Source organism: Borostomias antarcticus (assembly GCF_949987555.1).
Source record: "Borostomias antarcticus genome assembly, chromosome: 2".
In the NCBI taxonomy this organism is placed as follows: Eukaryota; Metazoa; Chordata; class Actinopteri; order Stomiiformes; family Stomiidae; genus Borostomias; species Borostomias antarcticus.
The window spans coordinates 12725032-12738235 of record NC_140235.1 but is presented as its reverse complement, the minus strand read 5'-3'; the positions used below and the strand labels follow the sequence as shown (position 1 = coordinate 12738235).

The 13204-nt window shown below is 44.3% G+C and overlaps 2 protein-coding genes across 2 annotated transcripts; one reads left to right on the top strand and one right to left on the bottom strand.

The window, feature by feature from the left end:
- The first annotated feature begins 239 nt into the window (after nt 1-239).
- Nucleotides 240-2079, top strand: mrpl14 (mitochondrial ribosomal protein L14). The gene is made up of 3 exons (XM_084461267.1): nt 240-267; nt 626-720; nt 1247-2079. Exons 2-3 carry the CDS (start codon nt 650-652, stop codon nt 1611-1613), a joined length of 438 nt encoding a protein of 145 aa, XP_084317393.1. The 5' UTR covers nt 240-267; nt 626-649; the 3' UTR covers nt 1614-2079.
- A 180-nt stretch (nt 2080-2259) lies between these two features.
- Nucleotides 2260-13077, bottom strand: LOC311328328 (calpain-1 catalytic subunit-like). The gene is made up of 23 exons (XM_084461266.1): nt 12963-13077; nt 11437-11454; nt 10483-10729; nt 8292-8361; nt 7913-8031; nt 7651-7784; nt 7330-7498; nt 7115-7198; nt 6502-6587; nt 6318-6392; nt 6051-6211; nt 5663-5832; nt 5460-5471; nt 4950-5161; nt 4765-4804; nt 4600-4665; nt 4408-4465; nt 4203-4267; nt 4012-4080; nt 3836-3914; nt 3613-3726; nt 3437-3492; nt 2260-3342 (listed from the first exon to the last, which is right to left on the bottom strand). Exons 2-23 carry the CDS (start codon nt 11445-11447, stop codon nt 3316-3318), a joined length of 2124 nt encoding a protein of 707 aa, XP_084317392.1. The 5' UTR covers nt 11448-11454; nt 12963-13077; the 3' UTR covers nt 2260-3315.
- Nucleotides 13078-13204: the final 127 nt, after the last annotated feature.

The following is a 13204-nucleotide window of genomic DNA, read 5'->3' as shown; positions in this document are numbered from 1 at the left end:
TGCTCAAAGATCTACGCGTCAAACTTGCGCGTTCTGATGACTTCTTTCAGAAAACATAATCTATATTATGTATATTTTATATTTTTACTATTGGGAAAACTACATTACATCTGTATATAAAACTACATCTGTATATAAAACATAAGATTGGTAAATATTGGTCGTTTGTTTTTTATTTCCAACGAACATATTTTAACAATTCAGATAGTCGCACATTGATGACGCGCATTAACGCACGTTTGACATTGGCATGGAGCTTTCGGAAAGGTAAATTGGCCACGTTAGCTCGCTTGTTAAATCCTGTTTTGTCATCATGTGAACTCAGAAATATATAATTTTTACGGTTTATTATGAGTCTGAAGTTATCCTAATCACTCCTCTGTATGCAGTTAGTTTCTATTGCCATGATCCATTCAGTCCAATAAACTAATTTAGGGTAGCTAAGCTAGTTGGCTAGCTTTTAGCTAACGTTAGCTAGTTGTGCAGCTGTCGTGACACTGAGCATTCACTGTTCTTATACCAACCTTCACTCGTCAGTCATTAATACGATCAAAATGGATCTTAAATGCATTGTTATTACTTAACGTTATCACTTTTCCTGCTCTTCTTTCTCCTGCTTCTCTAGGTCTGCAGTTTACGTTAGTTAGCTATGGCTCTTTCAAGATCCATCAGTGGGTTCCTTGCTGGTCTGTCATCATTAACGCAACAGAGGGCTTTCAGGTATTCATTCACACTTTTAGTCTAAAATGTCTGTCTGAGGGGGGGAGCTTGATAACAACAATGCAGTTTCATGCCAAACACTGACACCATTGTTTTCCAGTTTTAACCGAGGCTTCATCCATGTTAATTTATTCAGTGTCAAATGTTTGTAAGTAGAGATGTAACGGTATGAAAATGTCATATCACGATTATGACAATTATCACGGTTATCAGTATTATCATGGCATTGTTTAAATGTGCTGAAAATGGTCAAAATTACTGATAGAGAAATAATTAACATTAAAAATTAAAGTTTTATATTGAAAACCACAAATAAAATCAGCAGCACTAGGCTATGCACTTTTTTTGCATAAACATTAAAATGTATTGTAGAGTGTCGAGTGAGAGCATCTGGTTGATGCTGGATGCTGCTAATTTTATCTCATTAAATTTATTCAGATTTCATCGTGGTTTATCATTATACCAGTTATCGTTACATCCCTATTTGTAAGTACCCCCCCCAAACTATACAATCTCTTCCTTGCAGTGTGTCAGCAGCTGCAGCAGCCATTCAGAAAATGACAAGAGTGCGAGTTGTGGATAACAGCCCTCTTGGAAATACTCCCTACCATCGTGCTCCAAAAGTGATCCATGTGTATACGAAGAACGGAGTGGGAAAAGTTGGTGACCGGGTCTTACTTGCCATCAAGGGACAAAAGAAGAAGGCACTTATTGTTGGGCACAAGATGCCTGGAGCGCGAATGAGTCCGCGTTTCGACTCAAACAATGTTGTTCTGATTGAAGACAATGGTAACCCCACAGGAACTAGAATCAAGGTGCCAATACCGACACATCTGCGCAAAATGGAAGGAGACTACTCCAAACTGTTGGCCATTGCCAATAGATTTGTTTAGTGACACATCAAGCCTTCATTTCCTGCAGGCCTCCAAATCCTCTTACAGTATTTTGACAGACACCACGTTAAACATTATGATCAAGGTGATCCATTTATATCAGATGTGCGTCTAACTACTGTATGTTCCATCCATTGATTACCATGCTTTGGTTCTGTGTATTTAATTTGTTCAACTGTTTAAAGTACAGCTCGTTGTTTGATACTTATGTCAAATTGGCTTATGTAATTTGTCATTTACCCCAGTAGATGAATGTGTGACTGTAATTAAGGTACTCTAGCCAAAGATGCCTGAGATGTTGTGCAGTATGTTGATCAAATTATCTTGAGGCAGTTAAGAATACTACAGTCAAGTTACTGTGAGTCGGGGACTGGTTTTCAAAGCTCTCAGCATTTACTAGGAACACTGTGGTGACAATAAATACCTGAACCATTTGGACAAGGTCTTGGTGCATAACACTGTGGGTCAATGGAATGTTTCTTTGTGTTGGTGTGTTGAAAAGATAAACATGCAGAACTAGTCTTATGAGCTATGGGGTTGACAACTACAACCTGCCTCAACCATTGATGTTACATAAATCATTGTATGCTGCTAGAATATGCATGAAAATACTTTACACTTTTTTAACCGGGTTTTCAGGTTTTCATCGTACAGTAAGTCACTGAAATAAAGATGTCACATATCACTGGGGTAGCATGTACTTATTGAGGAAGATACACATTCAGAAACAAACATTTACATACACATATCTTCACATTACAGCAGTACCTTCCTGTGCATTTAGAGTACTGTGATCAAGCATAAGGTTAACTAATCAACCAGTGACGCCTACACTATACTTCATTGTCCCATTTAATCTCCATTGTAATCCTACTGGATTTGATCCGATTGTCAGATGAAATTGACAAGACAAATATGTCCAAAGTTTTCAAATAGCTTGAATTACACATCTGTTAAGTTTCATAAGACTGAAAATACAAAATTCAGACTTTGTCAAGAGATGGTATGGCACTGAGCAGGCCAGAGACAAAGACAAGGTCTGAGAATGACATCGTCTCAGAATAGCAAGTTAAGAGTGGCCAGGTAATGTGGTTGAATATACATTCCATGTTTTTCACACCACAGAAACTTGATATTATGTCTCAAATAATATAAGAGGTAACTAATATTAATACTAAAAGGCACACTGAATTCCATTTCAAACTAATATGAAAAATAAATTCAAATATTTTAAAACTAAAAATAATTGAAAATTAGGTTTATCACAGACAATTGGTTCGCTCTTTTTGTGAAATAATTCACATGCAAAACCTATTTAAAACACAGTTTAAAAGGCCTGTGGACCCTCTTAAAGTAAAATTTATGCAATAAAAAAATAATTATGCAATACACATTACAGCCATAGTGATATTTCATGCTGACCCATGCTGTTTACAAACAGGTGGTGAGCTGACAGAGGACTCAAACTATTTTTGCATAGCTTTACCAGTAGCACAGGGGAGTGGTATTTAACTTGGTCAAGCCTCACCCAGTAATACACAGTGCTCTCACTGCTATATGGGGCATTTTGAGGTGGGCTGTGTGTGGAAGTGTGTAACCAACCGGATACTAAGGCTAAGGTTCTATGGCTTCAGGGACAAGACACTCTGCAAGGCCATATTGGCTGCTCTGTTCGTCCCTCCTCTGGGAAAAAAGGTCCTCTTCAACCACACATTGTCATGTACAGCCACTAGCAAAACCAGAGAGGTAGACAGCAGAGTTACAATTACAAGTCTACTAAACATTGCGTGATTAAATGTACAAAAATAATATGGGACACCCACCTCAGTGATGTTCATCTCAGCCTGTCCTTCCCCTTTGTCAAGCTGTCGGAAAGATCCTGTAAAAACATAAAGTTAAGTTGATCAAGCAGGCCCAAACAAGGCACCTGTAAGGTATTGGGTTTCATCTTCGAACCACATATCTATTTTTAAATCTATCCTTCAGTAGCCGTACTCACTGAACATGGCTTCAAGCTTGACCAGGCAGCAGATGAAGTTGTCAAAGTCAATGGCCTCATTCTCAGCATACCGGGCCACCAGAATCTGGTTCAGTCTGTTGTTGAGTTTAAAGCCTACATAGGAGAGGCCAATTCAGCAGTGGGACCCAGGGAGAGGAGGACGCATTGTGTGTGTGCCTGTATGCGTGTGTGTGTATGTGTGTGCAAGAAATGAGAGCAATACCTGCTGACTCCACAGCTAGACGCATCTCATACGAGCTCATGGTCCCTGTCTTATCTAGGTCATACTCTCGGAAGGTGCCCTGAGGACAGACAGATACATACATCAATGCACACTACATGATATACAGAGTAAACCAATACATGTTACATTATGTCCACATGGTGTTATGTCCTTACCAGCCACTTCCTGATCTTGTTCCACAGGATCTGGAACTCTACCAGGCCTAGGCGGGCGCTGCCATCTTTCTGGGTTAGATCAATGTTAAGGAATTCGACAAGACTAAGGTCATGACTATCTATGCAGATAGTGTGTAGACATTTTCATTTATTTTAGCCTTCAGCTCATGGCTGACAGCTAAAAAGGATACATCCATGAGGTTGACCATGGTCCTACAAGACTCCATGCTGAAACCATCTGTCTTCAAGTCTTTGTCTGGAAAGACAAAACAGTGGAGCTAATCTGGGCTCATTTAACAGCGTGCATCGCTAATAAGATGTACAGTGTACTGTGTCATCACTTACAGTGAGATGATACAGGGGCAGGTTATTGGTAACAGAATACACAGAACTCACGTCTAGTCACCACTCTGTTCAGGATGGTCCTAAGCTCACGGACCGAAATCTCCATATCCTATAACACACAAGAGACCAATGCCTGAGACGAGCTGATGAGCTGTAAAGATGGCCTCTCATGGGTTGGAAAAGAAGAATGTAACTATTGACAACAGGTCTTAATCTCTGATGAATTAGCGTGACCTACTGTACCTCCCCTGCTAACTGAGCAAACATGGACTTGAAAGAGTCATCAATATCGTCCTCAGTTATTTCATCCTGTAAGGGGACAAGAGATTTGCAGACATGAGGTACTCATAATAAATTCAACCAATTTACATGGTGATTATAGTGATGGCTATGAATGTAGACACCCACGTCATCCTCCAGGTCTGCAGAGATTTCATCGTCCAGCTCTCTGAAATGACAAAACCATCTCAATCTCAGCACCTCGTGTACAAATATGTTAGCATATGTACAGCACACAGACATATGCTCTCAATTACACATTCATAAATGCTCACAATAACACTTAATAGACATCGATGGACAAAGACACTCACTCTGTTTCCGACTGCTTCTCAGTGAAGACTCGGAGGACGAAGTCGGCCTCCTTGCTGGGCTCGAAGGTGGAGGGCACGATGAGGTACTCCCCCGGGGGCAGGCGCAGGCGGGTGCTCACCTCCCGCAGGTTGATGAAGGTCTCGGAGCGAGCGCGGGAGGAGTGGGCCAGGAAGAAGTCTTTTTTCAGGTGGACATTCTGGCAGCCCCTGTACTGGATGGATCAATGGATGGATGGATCAATGGATGGATGGATGGATGGGTGGGTGGGTGGATGAGTGGATGGATGGATGGATGGAGGGATGGATGGATGTGTGGGTGGATGGATGGATATAACCTCCAATAAATGTACTGCCGCTCAATCAAAATAGCCAACAGAAATGGGACATACCAATTATGCTCTACCATAGGCTATACCATTAAGATGTCCATTTTAGTTTATAAAAAAAAGTGCCCAAATGCATGAGCCTAAACTGAGGTCAAATGGGGTCAAGTTTGATGGTGATCCATACCTCTTCTGGAATCTGTGTAAAGAGAAGACAGGACAGAAGAAAATGTCAGCACTCACTCATACATGTCAAACATGAACACTGAGATGAAGCCCAGTCCAAACATGCTAAACATCGGATTTTAACGGCTTCTCAAAAACCACTGTGAACTGAACTGAGCTGAGCCGGTCTTGGAGGAGGAGACGCGCGTCTCTCTCATCTCTCACCTCGTAGATGGCGAAGCCAATGGTGTGCATGTCCTGGCCCTGGCGCCGGTACCTCCGCCGGTCCTTCTGCATGAGGGCCACCAGGAAGCTGCAGGCCAGCTCCTCATCCTCCGGGTCATCGTCCTCCTCCAGCAGGGTGATCTTGTACTGGGGGTTGATCCAGAACGTGTCTGGAGTGGAGGGAGGATTGGGGTCACAAAAACGGAGCCGTTTAGCGTGCCGCCATCAAACGTGGTTAACACACTGGTCCAGAACACACGAGTCCAGAACACACAGGTCCAGAACACACTGGTCCAGAACACACTAGTCCAGAACACACAGGTCCAGAACACACAGGTCCAGAACACACTGGTCCAGTGTTGGATCATGAGTATTGCCTGTGACTGACTGGGGTGGTTCCTGCAGCCTCCGGCGGTGCTGCCCCTCCGCCACATCCCGTGGAACTTGATGGTGTTCCAGTGGCTCAGGCCGTCCCCGCTGAGAGCGTCGGCGGTCAGGTTACAGATCTCCAGACGAGAAAACTGCCGCAAGAACTCCTGGAAGGACATCCTAGACGGAGACAAAGAAAAAATCCCGTTGTCGCGCAGCCTAATGTTTTTTTTGTACAGCAGCTGACCTCTTCGGGAGCAGTTGATAAAACAGGTGAGGTCCTCACCAAAACTCTCCGTCCTCCATCTGTATATGCAGGTCCTCTCTCTCAGATGGGTCTATCTCATCCCACTCAGGAGAGCTGGACAAAGACAGGGAGACGCCCCGTAGTTCAAATCAACCGGCTTGCTGCCAAACAAACACAGAGGCTCTGTGGTACAGTATGTTGTAGTAGCAGGACCCATACTCACTTGTCGCTCCAGGCCCCAGTCCACTCCACCTGACCCCAGGGGTTGCGCACCCTGATCAGCCTCTCCGAATGGCCCCGGAAGTCCACCTGGCACAGGAGCAGGAGCGCGGAGAAACAACACAGAGTGACGTACAGTAGTACACACATTAGGGCAGGGATTTGGCAAAGGACCTGAGTACGACACATGGGTCACAATACATTGCGATACGATACATATTGCGATACATTGCAATGCTCTACATAATTTACTGATTTTTTTTATTTTTTATTAAATAAAATACAACTCCATCCCCCGCTCCCTGGAGGTGATCCTGAGGGCGGAGGACATTTTAAATCAGTTTAAAATATGAACAATGTATTGATGATTGAATTTTGTCTATCTACGTATATATATTCCCTGTCTTGTTCTGTATATTTTCCTTCTAAAAAAAACTATTAAATAAAAATGTTATGTGTTAATACCAGGGCCTGGAAAATCAATACAATATCGCAGAAAGAATATTGCGATATATCGCTGTATCGACTTTATTGGTCAACCCTAATACATATCACATGAATATACACCACATGTATACACGTTACATGACACACCACATGCACACTTGTCTTTGTACCTGCTTCAGACCAGTGACTGAGTAGGCGTGTCCCTTTACCAGCTTCTTGAACGTCACAGCCTCCATGTCAAAGGCACTGGTGATCTGCAGGGATATCAACATGATCTCAATCAGTATGATCGATGTACAGTACAGAGACCGGAGGGAAGGAAATCTGTATGATGCATACAGTACTGTTAGACTGTAGGCAGAACCAAGCCAGGGAGGCCACTCACGTCGATGGAGCAGCCCAGCAAGGAGCCTCTCTCCAGGGCTTTGGTGATGATCCTGTACAGGTCCCTGGGAGCCTTGCAGAGCTCGTACATCTCCGACACGCCACCTGTGAAGTCTTCGAAGCCCTCGGTGGTGCTGCCTCCAGACAGGGCCTCATAGGAACCACTCAGCCTGACAGCGGAAACACCATTAACGTACACGCTCGCTAACAATATGGTATTGCACTGAGAGGCTATAGAAATGGTTTGAGTGCATGACACTTGGGATTTGACGGACTGGAGTAAATGGACAATAAGCTAAGTGAAGCTCTGACCACTACATACTTGGCGTATGCTTTCTCAAGCAGAGCGCTCCAGAACTCATTGCCCTCAGCCGAGTGGACAAACATGAGCTCTCCGTCTTTCGCCGGTAGCCTGTCATCAATCACAACGTCCACCCACTCTCCAAACTGCCAGAACTGCCACACAGAAGCCACACATTAACTAAATGAACCTCCTCTCGATAATTAATAATTGTAAGTGTCCAATAAAATATACACATACCATCTACAGCATGAGCACCTCTAAATGACCACAATATTAGTACCTGAAAATGGAAGATCCCAGCGTAGTCATCCTGGAAGGTCTGGCCATGAGGGACAACCCTGTGCAGCAGTGTCTCGTTCAGAGTGAGGGAGGCTATGGCTGCTAGGAGCCAGCAGTCACCTGACACCAAAACAGACAGAGAATGAGACAGAGAATCTGAGATAGCGGTGTACATTACACAGAATGACCAGCAGGGGGAGACTTGTGCAAGGTTGTCAAAAGAGCTTTGCTGCACCACAAGTCTGTCCTTGTTTTACCTGACCTTGTGAAATGGGAGACTGGTTGACAGAAGAAGTTGAAAATGCCACAAAATGCATGTTGTAAAGTGGGTGCCATCTCCTAGGCCTCTAGACACAGTCCATGTATTAGGCAGAACTCACCCAACGCTCCCTGGCAGATATCTGTTCTAGTAGCTCCACCAAGGATGAACTGAGGGTCGTCCGTTAGCTCCTGAAGGGAACAGAAGGACAGGATTAGCTCGGGTCATTGGAAGGACAGACACGGTACTGCCACAACTTGACAAAGACACCAGGAGCTGGCAGCCAGCACACTGGTGCTGTAGGAGCCAACACACAGGCATCGATCACGAGGCCATCCCACACTAACGTGGACGTACTTAAGAAAGATGCAGGGGCGGAAAGTACAGGAAAGTAGCCAAATGCATGGAAATTTGTGATGAATGGGTACGAGGACGACCAGAGTACTGTAGTGTAGTAAACAAGTAAATTACATTCTTAGATTGTTTTCCCTGTTGTTTTTTCATTATTGTTTCCTCCTAAATACACTATGTGTGAATCTATGACCAGGCTCTTCCCACCGCCGGGATCCAGGATGTACAGTTTGTGTCATAGAAGTATATCTAACTGCATCTTGAGCAATTGTATGGCCTATGGCTGTTTTAGTCTTACTGAGGTAAACAAGCTACTGTATGAGGCAAGGAAGGACGTGGTCCGACGATGCCAACAGCTGCACTGAACTGGTGGGCTGAGAGGGTCCTGTCTCTGCTTGTCCCAAACGGTCCCAGAGTTTAAACATGGCAGCAGCTGCAGAGGGGTGTGACTGGTGTGCTGATGTCTAGAATGGAACTGTGCTGAAGTTTTTGGGGACGGGGGGTGGGGGGGTTCAAGGAATTAGATAAACACGGATCCATCTAAGAACATCCAAGCATAAACTGATCTGTGAATGATGTGACATCTGAGACCGTGCAGCCATGAGTTAGATACATCCCTTCAGTTTCAAGAGGGAGACAGTGTGCACATATTCATACGGACCACTCACTGTCGAATTACTGTATCTGAAAGAGTGTACAGGTCGACATGTCTTAGTTATAGGGATGCACCAATGCATCGGCCGAACATCGGCATCGGCCATGTTGGCCTTATTGACTGCCTTCGGCCCATCGGCAAATAAAATGACATTCACCGATGGTAGAGGCCGATGTTATGTCGCAACAATTATGGCTTTTTTGTTGCAAAACGTGGCCTACCCAGCTGCAGATTCGGAGAAGATCCGTGACGTAACGCCGCAAACGCACGTGTAGTTTGCTTTCAAATTAAAGTGAAATCAAAATCGGCGTTTTGGAACCAAACACTTGTTTCCCTGGCACAAAAGGGGGAATAAAAATAATATAAAATAAACATCGGCCATCAGCATCGGCCATCGGCCGGATTGTTATTTTAAACATCGGCATCAGCATCGGCCCAGAATTTTTCAATCGGTGCATCCCTACTTAGTTATGCTATCTCAGGGCGACTGGTTGGCCCATCACTCTGAGGCCCCTGCGGTCGATCGACACGGTCACGGCTCTTCTCTGTCCTGGCCCCGCAGTGGTGGAATGAACTGCCCACTGATGTCAGGACAGCAGAGTGCAGAGTTGCAATCGGTGCATCCCTACTTAGTTATGCTACCTCAGGGCGACTGGTTGGCCCATCACTCTGAGGCCCCTGCGGTCGATCGACACGGTCACGGCTCTTCTCTGTCCTGGCCCCGCAGTGGTGGAATGAACTGCCCACTGATGTCAGGACAGCAGAGTGCAGAGTTGCAATCGGTGCATCCCTACTTAGTTATGCTACCTCAGGGCGACTGGTTGGCCCATCACTCTGAGGCCCCTGCGGTCGATCGATGCAGTCACGGCTCTTCTCTGTCCTGGCCCCGCAGTGGTGGAATGAACTGCTCACTGATGTCAGGACAGCAGAGTCGCTGCCCATCTTTCACCGCAGGCTCAAAACTCACCTCTTCAAGATGTACTACCAGGATCCTCCTTCTTAAGCATCTATTGTATTTATATTTTGCTACTCTTGAACTTTGGCTTTAGCACTAGATTATGCTCTTAGATTATGCTCTTAGCTTGTCACTTGTTTAGAAGGGAGATACACTTGTGAGTTCTGGCAAGTAGTAGTACACTGACTTTCTACGTTAAATGCAATTATTGTAAGTCAATTTGGATAAAAGCATCTGCTAAATAACTGCGTCTGCTAAATAACTGTAATGCAAATGTAATGACTGTAATGTAAATCAAACGGATCGGGACAGTAAACCATCATCCACATCATCCTCATCCAGTCTTCTCACCGTGGGTCTCAGCCACTCCACATCCCTGGTTTTGGAGGAGTTCGGGGAAAGCTCCTTGAAGCCCAGGGAGGGGGGCTCTGCCGGGAAGCAGGGGTCCTCAAACAGGCAGCCGGTCTCCAGGCACTCCTGCTTCAGCTGCTCATAGTCCTGGTTGAGGAAGTGCACCGCCTGCTCATTGGAGCCCATGCCCTCTGCCCGCAGCCTGTTGGTGTATATGCTGGCTGATATCCCTCCAGACGGATACATACTGGGGCAGGAGGATAAAAATAAGCAGGGTTGGGTGGGCAGAAGTCATAAATAGCAGCAGGATCAACAGCAGATCACCACACACACACAGCCTACAAGCTGCTGCACAGCAATCCAGCCTGTGTTTGTTCATGCCGCTTTGTGCTACTGATCTGTGCTGTTGTTCCGATGTGTTTCCTACACTGAATATTGAGTGAATCTGTCTGTGAGGTACTGTGTAGTGATTGAATTAGGCTATGGTTTTTGCCGATCTTTCTAGGTCGTATCTGCACTTGGCTGATTTGGCCTGACTGCACAGCTTAGAGCTCTGATAACTGTTTCTGCTTCACACAAACCTCAACACTTACCACTGAGAAGATTCTGTGCTGTATATATGCTATATATATATATATATATATATTATAATGTATGTCTACTATAATACATGTTATTAATCGCCATGCAAGTACTATGCACTGCTTTTCAATTAAAGTTTCTGTTTCTACATACTGTACTGCTGGACACAAATGTAGAAGTATTATCTTCTTAATGTTAAAGGGCAGTTGATGGTCAAATAAAAATGTTATAAAAAAAATGCAGGGAGTACAAAATTTAAAACTTGTTTGATTAGAGACAATAAGAAGAACGGTGAGAGGTAAAAGCACAACCCCTTAAATTTCTCACAAAAAAGATTTAAAAAGACAACACAATAGAGATGAAACATGATACCTTGAGTTCATGAGAAGGCTGGGAGAGAATGAGAGAATGAGAAAAAAGATAGGGATGTAATTCATTTTATACCAAAGTTATATACACAGTCTAGCACAGTATAGTAACATTCAGAATAACACCAAATAACACCTTTGGATAGAACAACACGTTAGTGTGTTGGATCAGAGAAGAACAGGCTGTGAAATGTGCACAGAAAAGCTGTCCCTGATCTAGTCCATGGTAGTAATGTTTCCCCAAACAATGGGGCCTCTCTATATCCCTGAGAGGCAGCCTGGCAGGGTGCACTTGCAAATATTTGGCAGAGGGTTTCACTTGAAGCACTTCATCTGACCGGTATACCAAGATATGGTGTTTCTAAAGTGTAAGCTCGGGCCGATTCATAGTGACTGAGGTTACATTTTGTATATATTTTTTAATCTTAGTAAACTGCTCTGAGAGCATACATGCTATGCATTCTAATGAGTTAGACTTCCTCTCAGTGATACTGTACATGAAATGATTTCTAATGAGTTCGAGTTCCTCTCAGTGAATGGGCCAATGGCGTGGGTCCAGGAGGGGGGGTGGAACGCAATGACACATAAAGAGGACTCTGTACCTCCATTCTGTTGTTTCATGAAACATTAGACACAGTGCACTTGCAAACTCTTACAGCTATAGCCTACACCTCAACCCGTGTGTGTGTGTGTGTGTGTGTGTGTGTGTGTGTGTGTGTGTGTGTGTGTGTGTGTGTGTGTGTGTGTGTTATTACATAAACAAAGGATAGACCTTACATTGGGAATATAACAAGCCTGGGGGCAGTGTGTGTTGTTGGGACATCCCCGTGTTTTGCCTCGCAGAATAGAATAGCGACAGAAAGGGGACTCTCCATATGCAGGGAAAAGCTGACCTGTGCAGTCCTGAGTGAAGTCATTCCCCTAATCTATAGATTAAGGGATGTAGGGGATGACTTCACTTGAGTGAATAAACAATACCCTGAACAACTAGGAGCCCCCTCCGAATGACTGGTCCCCTCACTCAAGTTAACAAATGTCGATCCAACGTTACTGTACTTGGTTTAGTAGGCATAGGCTACAGATCTACAGTGCAGGCTATTATGATCATGAGTTGAACCTTTTGTCAACTCGCCGAGATTTATTTTATAAGCCAGAGTGGAATTATTGGCAGGCTTAGTCAATTAGCCTACATAACACTAGAGTGCAACAGTGTCGAATACTGTGCTCACTTGTCTTTATTTGGGAATAGATCACCACGGCTAGGCCAACTGTAGGTGAGATACACGCTATTCGTGTGACACACAGCTTTCTTGAAATCCACGCTAATAATTTTAATACGATTATTTCAAATGTAACATTTGTAGTGTGTGCAGAATTATGCTACCGTTACACAAATCTGGGAAATGTAGACTACGGTGGCCCTGTGAGCTGCAGTTCGGCGTTCTTAAGAGAGTCAAATCTCACCGATGACATTTCATACTCATATGACATTTCCATTTCAGCAATTACAATACCTCGTCGGTAACTCACCACTTTGAAGGCCTACTGTCCAGGAATTGTCTAAATGGTTGTTTGTTGATAATAGTCGTAGAAATCACAGTATGGGGGCGTAGACGTGGTGGTGTGCTGCAGTCCGGGTGCAGTAAGCCAGCCAACACTGCAGGCTAGCCCAGCCCTTGGTGGGAGGGGCAAGTAGATATGCCATGCTTAGCATGACGCTGAGTACAAACACTTCTCACTTCTATGAGTAGATACTGTAATTACGCATTTAC